Source organism: Nanorana parkeri, unplaced genomic scaffold (assembly GCF_000935625.1).
Source record: "Nanorana parkeri isolate BGI_ZX_2015 unplaced genomic scaffold, ASM93562v1 scaffold229, whole genome shotgun sequence".
NCBI lineage: Eukaryota > Metazoa > Chordata > Amphibia > Anura > Dicroglossidae > Nanorana > Nanorana parkeri.
This window is the reverse complement of record NW_017306497.1, coordinates 1,149,894-1,168,416: the sequence shown is the minus strand read 5'-3', so window position 1 is coordinate 1,168,416 and position 18,523 is coordinate 1,149,894. Positions and strand designations below refer to the sequence as shown.

At 42.3% G+C, this 18,523-nt stretch overlaps 1 protein-coding gene across 1 annotated transcript in view; it reads left to right on the top strand.

Annotated features, from left to right (window-relative positions):
* The window catches only part of DDX10 (DEAD-box helicase 10), a 227,916-nt gene that overhangs the window by 8,596 nt on the left and 200,797 nt on the right, over positions 1-18,523 (top strand). The window contains exons 4-9 of the mRNA XM_018556243.1: positions 553-711; positions 3,185-3,305; positions 5,201-5,390; positions 11,049-11,175; positions 11,642-11,804; positions 13,188-13,272. Of these exons, the coding sequence (XP_018411745.1) occupies positions 553-711; positions 3,185-3,305; positions 5,201-5,390; positions 11,049-11,175; positions 11,642-11,804; positions 13,188-13,272 (845 nt within the window). The remainder of the gene's footprint in view (positions 1-552; positions 712-3,184; positions 3,306-5,200; positions 5,391-11,048; positions 11,176-11,641; positions 11,805-13,187; positions 13,273-18,523) is intronic.

Here is an 18,523-nt window from a genome sequence, read left to right as displayed (position 1 = left end):
CCCAAAAAAAATAAAAAATAAATCCTGTGGCAAAATCTCGTAAAAAATGCACTCTGTTTTCAGATCTGGTCCAGACATGGTGTGAACAAGCCCTAAGGTCAGCTTTAACCAAAGCCTCTTGTGAACTGCCTTCTAGAAACTTTCTTCCAGAGAAGCAGTCCCTCTAAAATAAGACAAAGTCTGTCTCTTGAAAACTCCTAACAACCATTGGATTAATTCAAACGTTTGCTCTCCTGTGCAGGTTTTATTTTCAGAGAAGGTTTGAGTCTGGTTGGTTGGTCTACTGGAACACAGGGAATCTTGTTCATAAAAGTTTCATTGATAAGAAATGACTGCTATGCAACTAAGCATAATCAAAAATTGCAAAGAAAATGACAGTTGAGGAATTATCCAGATATATCGAAAATGGTTCCTTTATAATAGAACATGGCTTGCACACCAGGAATCGAAGGGACATTGTGTTATCCATATAATGAGAATGTCACCCTCAGTTCACAGTTTATCAGCGCAGGGCACAAAAGGTTGAATACATTTCTTAATTGTCTCTTGCAGGCTCTGGAATGTTTGTACCGGCAGCAGTGGTCGGCAGACGATGGGCTTGGAATCCTGATCATCTCTCCCACCAGAGAGTTGGCTTATCAAACCTTTGAAGTTCTGAGAAAAGTGGGCAGGAGCCATGAATTCTCTGCTGGGCTCATCATTGGAGGAAAGGTGTGTGAGATTGGTTATAATGCTGAGTTGTGTATACAATTCTGTGATGACATGCCCATGTGATGTCAGTCATGCCTTGTCTTGTCTTGCATGTGTAATTTCTTCAGGGCTCTTTTACACTTGCAAATGATCGCATCCAGAGGCGATCATTTGCATGTAATCGGAGCATGCATGATTACATGTGAATGGCTGCAGGTGCTGTTGGTTGTCTATGTCTGCAGCTGTTCACATAAACCTCATGGAGCAATTTGTGAGACTGACCCAATCGCAAGTGTAAATGGGCATTGCAGCCCTCCTTGACTTGACAAGTCAAGGAGGGCTAGATATGTGAGACCCTTCAAACAATGTGATGAAAGTTAGTTGTGAATAATATAGTGCCCACAGTATGTGTTTTGCACTTGTATTTATCTCGGTTCCAGTGGCGGCACAAAGATCTTCCTTCATACAGCAAACTGCAGAGGGGGTCCACTGCTTTTTGCAGGAGAGATGGTCTTTGTGCAGCTGTCTGACAGTCCCCTGCTGATTTCAAATCTAGAACTCTCCAATAAGCAAAACTCACATTCCACAGTCCCTGCTGATTGCACAGCTCTAGTTTTGACAGCTCTAGCTGGGGACACTATGCACTAAAAAATAAAACTTCTGCTACTGCCCACTTATTTGCTGACAGCACAGAGCCACGTTCCAGCTGCAAAAGATCCCGACAATATTGTCGGGATCCACCCCACTGCCTTATTGACGATTGTCAGGATCCCCCACTGCCTTATTGACGATTGTCAGGGCCCCCCCATCTGTCCCTCAAATGAGGGCTGGAGGAACAGAGAGGGGAAGGGGGAATCCCTGTGGGGAGTGGTGACTGACAGTCACCACTCTCTGCAGGGAGAAGACTGTGAGCTGCGCGATCAGCTGTTTGTGATCTCTGAGCTGTCGATCTATATAGAGGTGGCATGTGACATCTGCATTGTCACACGCTGGCTCCAAGTATTGGGAAGAGTATAACTAAGTCTTTCAGTACTTTTTCCTTTTAATGTAGATAAACATGGAATCAATGTCATCTGGATCTCTGTTCTTTTTTGTGAATTTCAGATCTGGATTAGAAAAATGTTTTATGTAATTGTAGATTTTTTATCATGGGGAAATTATTTTTTCCTATTATTATGATCACAATTTGATTGCCAATTAATTTTTTATCTCTTGTGTTCTTTTCATTTTGTAGTTAATCGTTCGTATATGGCTTTTTTAGACTTGTTTCTTGTTGTTCAAACTGATGCTGCAGTAAAAAATGAAAATGAAGCTTTGAGCTTTTATATCCTGATAATGCTGGAGTATATCAGTCCACCACACTGCTTTTTGTCAGCCATCAGGTGATCTGAAAACCCGTGCCTTTGATTTACGGATGGAATTTCTGTTAGCCTGCTAAGAGCCAGCAATAAAATTCAAATCCATTTTGGAAATGTGTGATTGATGATTGAGGAAGCTGAGAAAGAAAGAGTTACATAGCTCAGGCCTCAGGGCTTGGCCCTGTGAGGTGCTGTCTGGATTCTGACTTCAATAAATGACACAGAACTTATTAAAGTACATTAAGGACATTGCAGTCTGTGCTGGATAGGATTGGTAGCACATTAGTGGACTTGCTGAGTTTAAAGCATATCTGAACCCGAAAATATAATATATTGCAGTTTACCCGTCCTTAGATGTGGTGGCTGCATTCGTTTTTAAATTTTTTTATTTAACCTGTTAATCCTGTGAATGTGACACTTCTGACCCTGAGTAGCTATGCTTACTCCTCCACTGCATCTATGGAAGGAGACATAGTTTTCACCCAATGAACAATAGAAATCACCAGCACTCCATAAAGGAAATTAAAAAAAAAGTCAATTTTTTTGGGCTAAACGTCACACATCGCATAATCCAACGTTTCGGGACCACGCAGGGTCCCTTCATCAGGGCAGAGATGTGAATCCGTGATTGTCACTGCAAGGACCACTATTTTCACTTGGACCGGAAGCGCTGTAAGGAGTGCAGGGGGACCTACTGTTTTCTGGAATAGTTTTCACCCAGACTTGACTGCTAAAATGTTTGCCTCTCTTTATCTCGCTTACATGGTGGCTGATGGGGTTAATTGTTTGCAAAGGAAAGATACATTTTTTTTTTTTTGTCCTTAGTTTAGCTTACAGGGAGTGACAAGGACACTACATTTATGGCAAGATGAACAGGTATTTTCTGTACTCGCTAAAAATGTACTCGGCCTGATAAATAAAACATGAATGCACCCACCACATAACCTGTGGTGGGTGCAATATTTTATAGTTTTGTTCTTGGGTTTAGTTGTGACGTTTCTTTTATTTAGCATTCACATTTTTGCTTGCATTAGTTTTGCCTTCAGTCCTGTGAATGTCCTGCCAATGGAACAGTCGAAGAGTATTGACTACAGGTGTGTGCTTGTACCTTACAGTTTTCCTTTGCCTTATTGTAGGATCTGAAACAAGAATCGTCGCGCATCCATCGCACAAACATTCTCATCTGTACCCCTGGTCGTCTCCTGCAACACATGGATGAAACATCATTTTTTCACACCAGTAATATGCAGATGCTCGGTGAGTTATCAACTGCAGGGCAATAAAAGCATTTATTATTAACACTGATGTTTATCCTGATCATTATGTGTTCTGCTTTCTTGATCTCTCAAAATCTAAAAGTTAAAGTCCTTTCTGGCCAAACATTTTTGTAATAACGAGTCTGCCCCGTATAATCATATATGCCCCATGTGTTTTTTTGTTTTTATATAACCTGCCCTCCCCAAGGAGTGAAGAAATCCTACTCTTTGCCCATCTGACATCACAGAGACTGCAGAGGTCTTCATTCTGTTGAAGGAAAGATTCCCTGGGCCACTGTCTCCTGGTGCAGGGCACCCAGTTGATGGGAATTCACTGCGGGCCCTTTAGTGTTTTCACCCTGTGGGAGGATGGTCCTTGCCTTGCTAAGTATTTACTCTTTGGAGGAATATAACTTAAATGTTCAATTTTTATTAGGGATGCACTGAGCCCAAATGCTCTGATACTGAAACTACCAGTCAGAGGGAGATCTCCCTCTAAACCGCAGTCCCGAGGGAGCATGGAGCCATCTTCCTTTCCATTCAGGAAGCCAGGCGGTGGGCTATGGCCCGCCACCTGACTTCCTGATTGGTCAGGAAGCTGGGCTACCTAGCAACAAGTGAAGCCAGCTTCCTAGCCAATCAGGAAGCCGGGCGACACCTCATGACACACCGCCCAGCTTCCTGATTGGTCAGGAAGCCAGGCAGCCTCGGGAAGTGAAGCCAGTGTTCTTTCGATGGAACACAGGCTTCCTAAGCAATCAGAAAGCTGGGCGGCGGGTCATGATCCGCCGCCCCGTTTCCTGATAATCGGGGCACACAACACAGAGTACCAAAAAAAAAAATATTGGGGCATCCCTAATTTTTATTTATTTATATGGGATGTTTAGCAAGACTTTAAAGTATAATTATACCCCAACATTAAAAATCATCATGTTAAAGCTCTGGCACAACATGCCTGCTGTTACATTGTTAGTCTAAAACCCTCTACTGTGTGCTGTCCTGAAGTTGGATTCCTTGTTACTAGGTTCTACTAAGAACCTAAGGACCACTATCTTAAAACATGCTTCATTCTAATTGTGTGTGTGGTTAGGACATTGGAAAAACGTAGAGTTGCCTTGTCACACTCCTTACCAAATGAGATGATGGGGGGTGCTCGCAGTGACTGCGGATGGCGCCGCCAAGTAGTACAAATGAATGGATCTCTCCAGCACACCAGGAATATTGAAATCCAAAGTGTTCGTTTATTGAAACGTCATGTCATCTGATCATAGTTCTGATGACATGACGTTTCAATAAACGAATACTTTGGATTCCAATATTCCTGCTGTGCTGGTGACATCCATTCATTTGTGGCAAAGATATGTCCCAGGAGTGTTTACAACTGTCACCTTTTTTAGTCACATGATTCACATTTTCTGTGGTCTGTAAACTGCTAAAACATATCCCTGGCAGTGTTGTGGTTTGTCCTGATCGCTGTCACTGGAAATGTGGAGAAAAATGTAAAAAAGGCACATGAAATAAAAAGTATTTAATATGCTGAATAGTTTTATTAAGTCTGTGCACTTATCACAGTAGTATATTTTTTGTGATAGTGGTCCTTTTGTGAGCTAAGCCCCACCAACCTTCAATCCCTTGTCTAGTTAAAGAGCCTCGTTCATTAATGAGGTTCTGTCATTATGCAAGGGGGTGTCAGTCCTTGACTCTTAGTCTAGGCCCCTGTGTTATTTCCTGTGGCTTTCTGTCTGGTAAACACCAAAACAGGAAGTGAGTGGGGAGTTTGCCAATGGAGACAACCTTAAATACCTGATGGTGGTCCTAACGTTTTCTTACGTTATCCAAAACAAAGTTATAATTCATTATTCCTTGCCCTTAACTTTAATATTGGTCTTGTTGCAGTGCTTGATGAAGCTGACCGGATCCTGGACATGGGTTTTGCTGATACAATGAATGCAATTGTGGAAAACCTTCCCAAGAAACGACAGACCCTCCTCTTCTCTGCAACTCAGACTAAATCTGTGAAGGACCTTGCCCGCCTCAGCTTGAAGGATCCGGAATATGTTTGGGTTCATGAGAAGGCAAAGTTCAGGTGAGATTTGGCTTCATCTGTTCTGCAGGCCATTTTATTATGAGAGTATATGGATACCAATATGCAGTCTGCCACTGCTGGCATCCCCCTCTCCTGCATGCACAACTTCTGGGCAGATAACAAGCTGCTTAGATGTCTTTCATATCCAGTGGCTGATGGGACACAGTAATCCAAAGGCAAGCTAGAGGCTGGATTTCTCAAAAAAGGAATACTTAGGGCATGCTTGCACCCATGTTACAATATTTCATGTGCTTTTACATCAGCTGCATTTTAACGCACTTGCAGGTTTTTGATGCCTCATTTTTGTTGGTTCCAAGACTACGCCAGAGTAAACTAGAAAATGTGTTTTTAGCCTCTTTTACTCCTGTGTTTCATGTGACATTTTGTTGCGTTATTTATTATTAGTATTTATATAGCACTGACAATTTACGCAACACTTTACGTAGTTGCACATTCACATCAGTCCCTGTCCTCAAGGAGCTTATAATCTAAGGTCCGGCCAATTTAGACAGGAGCCAATGAATCTTCCAGCATGTCTTTGGAGTGTGGGAGGAATACCACGCAAGCACAGGGAGAACATGCAAACTCCTTGCAGATAGTGACCTGGCTGGGACTCGTACCAGGGACCCCCAGTGCTGCAAAGCAGAAGTGCTAACCACTACGCCACTGTGCTGCCCGCTTCACTCAAGCAGTCAACCACATCATCCATTAATTTTTAGAGCCGTGGTATGGGGGCAGCTTACATGTGAGACAACCTGAGGAAGTTAATTAAACTTCCTTATAGAAGAGGCACTTAGGGGGAGATATATCTACACATTTATTAATCGTGGCTGTAAAGACAGTAACATCTTGTTTAATCTTAGTTCTGAGAAGGAGATGGGGTGACAAAGGAGGTTTTATCTAAAGTTGTGGTGGAATGCTTCTTCATGGTCATAGCAGCAGAAATTTCTTTCCACATTGACAAATTCAAAAACCTTCTACATGTCTTCCTCAATGTGCACAACATAGAGGGATATGTATCCCTTAGAAATCAAACTGACACCCAGAAAAATCATAGGTTGGACAGCAAAGACGCGTGTCTTTTTCCAACCTTTTCGACTGTGTAACTATATAATCTATTGACAAACTAGCAATATTTTAAGTGTGTTTAAAGTGGGCATAGCATGAGATATATTTTCTTGTTTATCTTGTTTATTTTGTCTAGTTGCAAAAAAAAAAATCGCCGGAGCTAGCTTTCTCTTAGACCTGTCCCTGGAGTTTCTCTCCCCCCTCCGCTGCAGCAGTCTAAGGATCCTTGAGTCATCATGTTCTATGCACAATGTATAGGATGCAAGGATGCCGAGGGGCATATCATCGCAGCCAAACCTGCTCTTCTGCGGTTCGGGTTGTGACGTACGCCTGGCCCAAACCCGTCAATCACACGTGACTATACACAAGTCAGAACCGAGCGTGGCGTCACAAGGATGTGGCGATACCACTATCGGCCTCACCCTACACAGAGATTTCCCAGCTTGTGGGACACAATCTCAGGCTCAGCCCAGCAGACTGAAGCGATCGTCACCAGGGTTGTTTAACTCCGCAGTTAACCCTTTACCCACAAACGTTCACTGCCACCATGTTTTTTTTTTAACGGAAACACAGACCGTTCCCAGCAAATGCTGCGACAATGTAAAACACTTAATGCCTGTGATACCGCTGTCCTCTCAGACACGAATATGACAGGATTCACTATACAGTAGCACTCTTCACAGAGGCAAGGATACTTTAAGTTCGTATTTAGAGCGTAGAGATAAGCTTAACGATTTGTAAGATCGTACTTTAATAAAAGAAACTCTGCAGAAAATATACACAAAAAGATTGAATAAAAAGAAACAAAATATATATACAACCGCAAAATAAAAGGTGGATACTTAACAGTCCTGGTCTTAGGAGTTCTGACAGAGTTCAGAGTTCAATAAGCTAAAGAGAAGTCTGAAGGGCTCTTCAAGCAAGCTTTCAGCAGATGATGTCCAGAGATTAAAGGGGAACTCTTCTGTGATGTTAAGACTTCTTAGTTTCCCCTTGATGTTTTAAAAAAAGAGCCCCCTCTAGCTAGTTCAGCATCTTTTAGTCAGACCTTTTATGGAGCCGATTTTGTAATCAGAATTATGACTTTTGGGTGAATGCGGGGTCACCTGGGTTATTACCTCTACCAGACCTGCTTGTGTTTATATGAAATTGTCCACTGGTGATAGATGAATGCCTGGTGACATCCTTATTTAATTAGGGACAGCTATAAACTGCTTAGAGGGCTCACTTGTGCTGGGGGGCAATAAAAGATCTAGAGCTGCAGCTAACGATTATTTTCAAAATCGATTAGTTAGCCGATTATTAAGTTCGATTAATCGGTTAATCGGATAAACAATAAAATAAATGTTAAAAAATGTCTCCAGTGATGGACTACTAGTTTGTATTGAGATTGCACTCCATCACAGGAGTAAGCTTGGAGCGGTGGAAGTAAAAAAGAAAAGAAAAAAGTGTGGTGTGCAATATAGTGAAATGGAAAGTGTAAAATTATACAGCAATCAATGCAGAATGGCACCGGCTATAGAGGACTACAAATCCCAGCAATACATTATACAGCACAATGCAGAATATCACCAGCTATAGAGGAGCACAATAAATCCTAGCAATAGTACATTATAGCTGGCGGTATTCTGCATTGCGCTGTATAATGTACTGTTGCTGGGTTTTGTAGTCCTCTATAGCCAGTGGTATTCGGCATTGCACCACTGTATAATGTACTATTGCTGGGATTTGTTGTGCTCCTCTATAGCTGGTGGAATTCCGCATGGCACTGTATAATGTATTATTGCTGGGATTTGTACTCCTATATACAGCGCTGTGCAGAATATCACCAACTATAAAGGAGTACAACAAATCTCATGTGAGTTGGGGAGGAGGTGCGGCGCGCAGCGTGTGTGGAGTAGTGAACAGGGCCAACTGATCGGAAGCCGATTATTGAAAAGTTAACTTTTTCAATAATCGATTATAATCGATTGTCGATTAGTTGTTGCAGCCCTAAAAAGATCACAGGCCAGATAGCAGATCTCTGATCTGTGGAATGTGGAAGGAACTGGCAAATTACTAAATGAAGGCCTGTATTTGCTCTGCCTGGGGGACAAAAGAATTCCATTTTTAATATTCAGACTCACCCCCATTATCGTCACACGGGTAAGTATAACTTTTTTTTTTTTTGAAGTGCAAGGGTTAAGAACATTTTGGCCTGGAGTTCTGCTTTAAGTACAAGCATGCTAAGCAATGTGCAAGTGCATTTATTACTTCTCGCAGAAACAGTACTACTCCTCACAATGCCTTCTCACAAATACGGCGCCATCGTTGCTTTGCACCTTCTTTGTCTGTGATGCCGACTCCTGAGATGTTGCAGTCTGATCTCTGGGCTAGAAGAGACTGAGGAAATGTTTCCTCCTGCCTGCAGCACACTGTTGACATCGTCTCTGCCTAGGCAAAGTCACTGGACGGGAGTGCTAGGATGGCTTTTTCATAATAAAAGGCACAGCTTGGTTGATAAATGATACTCTTGCTGTGTATTGTGACATGTCGGGGATATGTTCATGTAGACCAGTAAAGTTACTAAAAGGTGAATAAAAAAATGTTGACCAAACATACATTTTTTTTGCCGTTGATGAATGTGGCCTAGGGAAAATGAAGAGCGTGTAACAGGGCAGACATAGAGACTGTGGGTTAAGGAGTGACGATGTTTTGCTTGCAGCTTTACTTTTTTAGTGTATTCTTTGCACTTCATTGGGTCACCTATATTTAGCAGTCCATGATTAGCAGGCAGCATGATTTATGTGTTTTGCATTACGTGGCAGTTTCAGTACCGCGGTCATATTTTTACTTTTAGGTAAGAAAGTGTAGCTGTCAGGCTCCTCTCGGCATCTGGCGTTATCTTGTCGTACACAGCTCTAGATGGAGCACTCTGCACAAGCACTTCATTGACAGACTAATCTGGAGCGGTTTGCAGGACTTCTAATAAATTAAATACCGCAGTCATTAATTAAAATGAACAATTTATGCCCTCCAACTAGCAATTACCAGGCAGGGAGCTGACACCAGTGTTTCTGTACACGATGCAGCTGAGGGATTCTTACTGAAGGAACTGATAGAATGTTCACAGCCCGTGATTGTACCTTTTTCTGTACAGAACATAGACTGGCACACTGTTCTGGCCCAAACACTGGAGGGGAGGAGCCGGGCTGATGTCATTGATACGTATTGGGGACTGAATGGCTGGTTTAGTTGATCCATGGGCAGGCAGGGAGTCAGTATCAGAGACGCAATCTGACCAGCAAAATGGTAATAATTTAGGAACATTCTACTCTTCTGATGTTTTTATTAAAGAAGAACTCTGGGCACAGATGTATTAACCCTTGCAATGAGGCTACCCCCGCACTGTAAGGGTTAACTGTTTGTTTTTGTCTAGGTTTAAAAAAAAAACGTTCTATTTACCTGATCCTCAGTCAGTTGGCTCTTAGACCGGTCCCTTCCACCTTGCTCCCGCTCCACTGCAGTTGCCTAAGTTCCTGAGTCGTCATGTTATATACACAGTGTGGTGGACATGAGGATGCCGAGGGACATACCACCACTGGAGCAGAGGAGGAGATGGGCAGGAGGGAGCACTGTAACAGGCGCCCAGCTCAGAGGATCGGATGAGTATACTAGATATAAACCACCAGTTAACCCTTGCAGTGTGGGGGTAGCCCCACTGCATAGGTTAATCAAATTTGTGCCTGGAGTTCCTTCCCTTGCAGCCACTGCTGCATAATGGGCAATTGGCAATCAGCTAGATGACAGCAGTCCTAGGGATTAGAATAAATTTGCTTTTTTTTCTTTCCATTTTATAGTCTACAAATACCTTTTTGCGAGATTTATACAGAACAGTCATGTGACTACAACCATTGAACCATTGAAGTATGTGAGATGAGCTGGAGTATGGACCAGCCAGTGTGTTGTCATTTGTCTCCCTCTTTACCCTACTGTGCCTGTCTTTCGGGTAAAGGGGGGTGGGTCCAACCAGTGCGGGGAGGGGGGCGACTCCGGCCAGTACGACAAAATGTTCTATGTGGTTATGTCTTGATGTTCATACTATGCATGTCTGACACCCCCATTGTATCTGTGCTGAGATCAATTCGGAGGTTGGGTGGATGGGGATATACTATGCATGTCTATCACCGTTACCTTGAATCTCAACCCTCGGGAAGCATGGTCAGCAAAGAAGAGGAAGCTTTGCAGGTTCACCAGAGACATGCTCAACCAGTTTTTTGAGGGTTTTTTTTTGGCACTGACATTAGATAAAATGCACACATAATGAAGTTTAAAAAGGGTTTTACAGCCATATGTTTTTTTTTTTTTTTTAGGTTCACATACTTTTTCATCTAATAAATGGTTACATGAAAAACAGAGTCTGTATATGTGTAGCATAGCCGCAGAACCACTATGGTTTCCCTCTAAATCTAGTGATGTGACCCAATGTTATTGGCTCTTGCTGCTGTTCAGTTTACCTTTTTCTTTTTTACTATGCAGATGTTGGGTTTTTATGTGTTTTTTTTTTTTCCTGGAGTTAGTTTATTGCATCCCAAACTTTGTGTTTTTCAGTACACCGGCAACTCTGGAGCAGAATTATGTTGTGTGTGACCTCCGACAAAAGATAAACCTCTTGTTTTCCTTTGTGCGTAATCACCTGAAGAAAAAGAGCATTGTCTTCTTCTCTAGCTGTAAACAGGTATGTGTGCTTGGTCACGGGTGAAGTATTAGGGACTACCACTTACAGTGATTTGTTACATATGAGGATTTATGGGCTGTGGTTGTTTTGTGCACTCCATACATAACATAGTCTAATGAACCATGCAAGGTAAGTGTTTGGGCTTTCTGGGTGAAGCAGAGTGGATAATGTGGGACAAATATTACTAACCTTTCTTCTCAGTACCATTAGCTAATATCCGCCTTCTGGACTACTGTGTGACCCGGGCAGAAGATTGCGCCATAAGGTGCAATTTAGGGTGCTCTGAAATAAAAAATAAATGGCACATTTACAAAGCACAGGGCTGAAGCAAGAGAAGCCGAAATGATGGTTGTGATGGGGGGAGGGCGTATCCAATCACCACTCTAAGTAGGCCCCTGTCATTATTCTCTGTAAATGGCTCTAACCGTCTTCTACACCTAATCTTCAGTACTATTACTTCCATTAGGTCCAGTATTTGTTCCGTGTATTCTGCAGGCTTCGGCCTGGTATCCCCATCTTGGCACTGCATGGCAAACAGCAGCAGATGAAGAGGATGGAGGTCTATAATGACTTTGTGAGGAAGAAGGCAGCTGTACTTTTTGCTACGGACATTGCGGCCCGAGGATTAGGTATGTGATGATATTCTCATTATTTCAATACTGTACATAGTATTTCTAACTGTGTTTTTTTAAAATCTCATCTGCTAATACCTTTTGATCACTAGATTTTAATGATTTGATCCAAATGGCTAATTCTACGTTTGAGGCACCACTTGAAAGAAAAATCCAATTCCTCTGTGTTCCCATAGTTTTAGCTTAGTCTGGCCTAGAATCCTCCTGAGATCCCGGATGTCTCTGTACCTGCACTCTTCACCAGCTTTCCGGCAACAAACTCCAACCACAGCTGCCCATCCACAGTTTAAGAACAACATGGAACCGAGGCTCCTTTAAACTATTCTAGTCTTTTACCATGCAAATGCTGCTGGAAATACAATGAGTGTCTTTGGTCAGAGACTTGTAAAATGACAGATGTTGCCTGGTGATATCAGTGTGGGTAGAGGGTGAGGGACAAAGAACAGAGGGAAATAAAGGCATGGGCCACCAAGGTTTTTTTTTTTTGTAAAATTGTATAAAATTCTTTGAAATTGTTTGTAACGTATATGTAAGCCAAATACTTGATATACATGTGGACATGTACATGCCCTGATGGCTGATGTTTTCTTTTCCAGTGTTAATAATTTGCCTCTATGGTCAATCAGCACTGATTAATATCATGTAGGAGACTTACAAGTTTTTATTAGTATTTACTAGTACTTATAGTAACATGTTATGAAGCCAGTGGTTCTCACTTCTGGGAGTTGTTACTGCTGTGATGGAGAAATGTTCAGGTATACTTGGCATTTACCAAAGTGTGATTTGCAGTCTCATTCAGTTTGGCTGAATACAATGACGTCAGGCCTCCTTTTGCTGATTGGCTTAAATAATTTTGTTTCCTCATTGACTAAGATCATCCACTATAAAAAATAATGCCAACCATTGGGGGGAAAGTAGAGATAAGTACATGTAAAGTGGTTTTTACACAGCTTTCACAGTTGCTATCTAGGAATGGTAAAAGAACAGTGAAGGGTTGGCAACTCCCTCTATGCAGGATTACTGCTAGATGCGATAGTAAGAGAATTGGAGTGGGTCCCTTTTAATTCTGGGAAGTTCAGATTCCAGCAGCAAAGTGAAGCCAAGGGAACAGAAAAAAGCGGTTTGACTAATAAAGGTCATTTGGTCCTCTTGTAGTATCTTCCCTCGTGATGGACATTTAAAGTTCACTGTAATCTGTAAAGCTGAGCAGTGGTCTACTACCTTATAGCAACCAATCAGAATTTAGCCCATCAAATTGCAATTTCCATTGTGCTTGCTGTGGAGGAAGGTTAGAGAGACAGGTAAATATGTAGTAGATTTGCTTTGGTGCCCATCACTTATACTTACACCCCTTACACCCTTCACTTTTTCTATCTGCAGACTTTCCAGCAGTTAGCTGGGTGCTCCAGCTGGATTGCCCTGAAGATGCTAACACTTATATCCACAGAGTTGGGAGGACAGCCAGGTACGTCCTATGTGTTCAAACACTACAAATGTTTCTATTCTCTGCTACCATTCATGGTTTACCATCACAGTTACCTCTCTGTCTCTTCTATGTGGCTGTTGCCAGATGTATTTGGGTATACAATATGGCTCCTGTCTACAGACATGCTGTATTTTGGGTCATGGGCCTGTTTTTGTGATTTGTTTAAATATGAATGAGAATAATGCCAGGCAATATGGAGTGTATGGGAGGTCTGGCAGACACAGAAAATCATGTCATGTATTGTATCTGACGATAAAGCATTGGACACACTGCCTGCTCTTTTGCCGGTTCTCTCCATAGGTTGTAATGTCTTTCGGTACCTTGCCTTTTTCTCTTTCCAGGGATTTCTTTGTACTTTCCATGGTGTTTCCTAAACTAGTTTTATTCCACCATCTTATCCTTTTCCATGTCTGTGCCGCCAGCAATGCATGTTACACACATTAGTGCATTGCGGTATCATTCATTTTCAGTGGCTCCCCAAAGCACTAAGTTAAGACTTGGGTGCATCTCAGCACATGGTAACGCACTACTGTCCAATGTGGTATGCTGCGTTGGGGGCAAATAAGAGGTGTAGGCACCCACATCCATTTTTCTGTATTTGCAATCTATTGAAATGGAGAAATGCCTGCACTCCATCTACGGCTGCATGGCATTTCTCAGTGCAGGTTTTCTGATGGTGTTAACAGTGACCCATACCTGAGCAGCGTGTGCTGAAATGGCCACTTGTGGTCTGAGAGAAGTCTGTTGACAACACAGAATACCCGAACAGAGCTGGCAGCTGATTGGCTGTTGGCTTTGTTTGTTTGAAAAATTTCCAACCGTCTCCTTCAATCAGCTGATCAAGGGATTCTGTCAGTGGCACCCACTTTGCCAGTTTTAGCCAGTTCATCAAGAAACAGCCAAAATGTGTATCATGTTGGCCAGCTTTAGATTTGTTTAGTCCAGGTCACAGGTTGAAGGAAAGGAATGTACGGCTGTATGGCCAGCTTTAGATTTGTTTAGTCCAGGCCACAGGTTGAAGGAAAGGAATGTATGGCTGTATGGCCAGCTGTGGTGTGAATACGGCTCATCTCCTCTATAGCTTTACTGCTATCTTCCCTTTGTTACCATATTGCATGAGAGCTGTATTACACTTTAATAGCTGCTGCTAATGGAGCTTGCTTAAGGCTTCATTGAAAGTTTCATAGACCACGAGAGTGTTTAATTGTCCCACATAAAACCTTAATTAATGATCAGCGCTAATTAGGATCCTGCATTATCTCCTGTCAGTATAAGCGTTTCTTCTCTTTGACGCGGTGCCGTTGGTTGAAATGCAGCTACTGGGCGAGATTGCTGAGTCGCGTGGTTAACAAATGTATCAATACCTGAGGTTCTGGCCCTGCTGTTAGTCCTGTTTACTGTCAGATCCCATTTACATCGGACACTTTTACTTTGGTGCTTGCAGAATTGGATTTTTTTAATGAAAAATAGCTTTACTAACAAGACGAGAGCAGCGCTGGTGAGTGGCGTGCCGCTGCCGTGTCCAAGATGCCTGGTAATCAGCATTCACGCTATGCCGTATTGATCAGCAGTATTGAATTTTCAAGCCTCTATATTTCTCTTTTTTTAGAAGTAACCCCTAAAGACTATGATTAGAATATAATGTTTGGCCCTTTTTATTTTATAATGGATAATTATTACATTTTGAGTTAAACAAATGATTAAAAGAAGAGAATCCAACTTATGAGTAGACGAGAAAACATTGTTCTACTCAAGGCTCGGGTCTCATTATGTAATTACTGTTAGGCCTGCCAAGAAGTCCCAAAATAGCAAAATACCAAACGCAACAGGTCCACAGGGTAGTCCAGAAGAAGCAGAGTCAAAGTCCAAGCCAGGTCAGCAACAAACAGAAGCACGGTACAAAGGGGTAATCCAAAGGCAGGTGGTGGACAAGCAGAAGATCGTAAACCAGGAATCCAATATATCAAAGACAATCGCACCCAGGATGTACAGGTGGCAGATTAGGTAATTTCCTGCAGCTGACCAGTAGGTGAGGTCAGAGCCCCATGCACTGTAGGTGGATAGGACAAGGTCAGCACAAAATTGGAACCCTCCAGTGGTTCCACAAGCAAGGAAACAACCCAGAGACCAAAGGCTCCCAGGATCGATTCCATCGCAAGCTGTAGATTTAAGGAGTAACTCCACTTTCCTAGACGAATATAGGATGTCCCCTCTCCCTCCCCCTGCTGCTCTTATCTGTCAATGATCGCTCCTTCTACTCCGTGGCTGCCAGTGTAATCTCTGTATGCAGCCCTCTGGTATATGCCCTTGAAATGACTAAAGCCTGCTACAGCTGCAACTTTGTTTTCATTTTAGAACAAGTAGGGATAAGGTGTCAGGTTTTTATTGCAATCTGTACCCCCACCGTGAAGGAACTGTGGTTTCCTTCTTGAGTATAACCATGCCAATGGTCAGAAAAGTCCCACGAGCACTGGCACTTGGACCTACGACAACAGTGCATTGCACGGAATACTCACTGAAAATAAGGGGACTATCTTCTGCACTTGTATGTATCAACCATGTTGGAAAACAAAAGGTAAATGTTGGCCATGGATTAAATTTTAGCTGTTTCCTACTGAATCAGAAATCAATATGAGCCATGGGTGGCCCTGCCAAACTACCTGGTTCAACAAAAGTCAGTTTTCGATCAACTTTTGTAAAGATGCCGGGTGGAAAATTGCCTTCTGAACGGTGACTGCAGCCAATCGGGTGTAGTCACTGTTCCATTTTTCTGACAGCCGCAGTATTAATTTATAAATCCTGATTTTTTTTTTTTTTGCGGCAGTTTGCCTTTTCTTTTTGCATTCACTTTTTACTAAAGGATATTAATTGTGCTCTGTGTTAAAATGAAATCCACCAAACTAGTCAATACACAGAATGGTTTCTGTTTATAAAGCATTCAAATTGGCTTATTCATCCAGTGACACTGCATGTAAATTTGTTGTGTGCTAGTTACTTAGCTGTTATAATTATTAGGGATGCACAGATACATCTCGAGTACCAGTGCCGATACTTGTCATTTTCATGAGAACGATCAGGGGTGCAGCGGTTGCAGCTGGGACCGGGCTCTGGCGCTCCAGCACTGTCCTGAAATCATTAGTCTGTATTGTTTTAGAAAAACTTGTCACATGACAAACAAAAATTTATCAGTACTTGTACAACTGGTATCGGTGCATCCCTTTTATTTATATTTATAAAAACAAAATGATACAATAAAACAGAGATGTACAAATCCCAGGAGCTCCGTGTGCTCCTTACAAATGACAGCTGCCTCCTAACTTTAGAATTTTTCTCTAGTTTAGTCTTGGAGCTGGAAAACTATCTGTACTTGTACCGAGTATGGTACTTGGTATCGGTGCATCCCTAGTAATTATGGGGCAGAAACAAATGTTCTTAGTGCATCTTCTGGATGAATGTTCTTCAATAGGTTTATTCATACAGAGCAGTTTGTGTGTGTGTGTGTGTGTGTGTGTGTGTGTGTGTTCACAGTGCTTTACATTCTGCACATTCACATCAATACCTGCCCCAGAGGAGCTCACTATCTAAGATCCCTATCTCACATGCATACATACAGGGCTGCTTTAGACAGGAGCACATCAACCTTCCAGCATGTTTTGGAGTACCTGGAGGAAACCCACATAAGCATAGGAATAACATGCAAACTCCTTGCAGATAGTTTCCTGCCCGGGATTCAAAGCAGGGACCTTCAAGGCAAAGTACTAACCACTACACAACTGTGCTGCCCTTGAAATGCTGCATTATGGCCACTAGATGAAGTTTAGGATCATAGGAAATAAGTACATGTTAGTAAGGGGATGCACTGTTACAATTCAAGAGACCTGGAGGGAATGAGCATATTAATGTAACCTTTGATACTACAGGGATAGCAGTTGTTACATATATATGCTCATTCTCTTCAGCAGTCTCTTGAATTGTCTTGTTACTAACATTTATTGCCTATGACCCCTCGGCTCCCCCTAGTAGCCATAATGCGGTATTTTCCCCATTTCCTTTGCTTTGTATGAACAAAAGAACATTCGACTGAAAGAGGTAAAAACACTAAGAACATTTGTTTTTGCCCCATTCTCACACCAGCTGGTGTGTACCTATACAGAACAAATGTACCTGTAGTCTCACTGGACTAATAAGCTATGCAAACTTTTTATAACTATCCCAATATAACTATTTTTGACAGTGAACTCTCTAGTTTACAGAATGCTTTAAATTGGAAACCTGAAGTGACTTGTAAACTTTTAAGGAATTTGGAAGCTTCAGTTTAGATATTACTTCTTGTGTAAAACACAACTACAAATCAGCGTTTGAAGGAAACTAAAATAAGTTTTTTTTTTTGTTCTAATTTATAAAAAGACTGTTGCGTGGGGTGGAAAAAAGTATGTAGAGGCCTCACATGTTCTGCCAGGTAAACGTCCAATACTTCTGGGTAGTGCCAAGCCCCGGCCACCACACACACAATGTCTTTTGGCTCATGCGTTATGGGCAGCCTTACTTGCCAGTAGGAATTCTCAGGAGTCTGGGAGGGTCAGGCAAGCTTTGTTACTAATAAACGAAGAAACTGCTGAGGCCCAAGATACAATTGTGGCAGGAAGTCACTGGGGGCTCTTCTAGGTATTGTTATCTAAATTAATATACGCTTCCTGCGCATAGAAATCCACTGCGCTAAAAAGCACAGTTCTCAGCTCTTTGTATAATTTCATAAAGCGCCTCGGCTGTATCAAGTGAAGACCAAACACGAGCTGTTGTCACGTTGGATTCTCAGCTGACTAGCACAGGAACTCTGTTTTATTTATAAGGCACAAAAGGATAACGCCCAGAGGGGGGTGGCTTTACAACATCAGCCAATCAGCCCAAAAAGTACAGTTACATAACAGAAAAGGGGAGTGCACCAACGTGGATGCGCAGAGAAACGTGCATGACTCACTAGCGCTGATGTGCGCAAATGCGCGCACCCTTGTTTTAAACAAGGGAAACGTGCCGAAATTCGCGCCATTAGCCTATGATGTGCTGAGTCATGTTCATTGCCCTGATCAGCCACGTGTATGCACATCCGCCATCTTAGCCAGTATGGACCCCATTCAATACTGCTCAGAATGACCAATATCTATAAGGTTCATCCTATTTGTTCTTACAGATTTGAGACTACCGTGTTTCCCCGAAAATAAGACACTGTCTT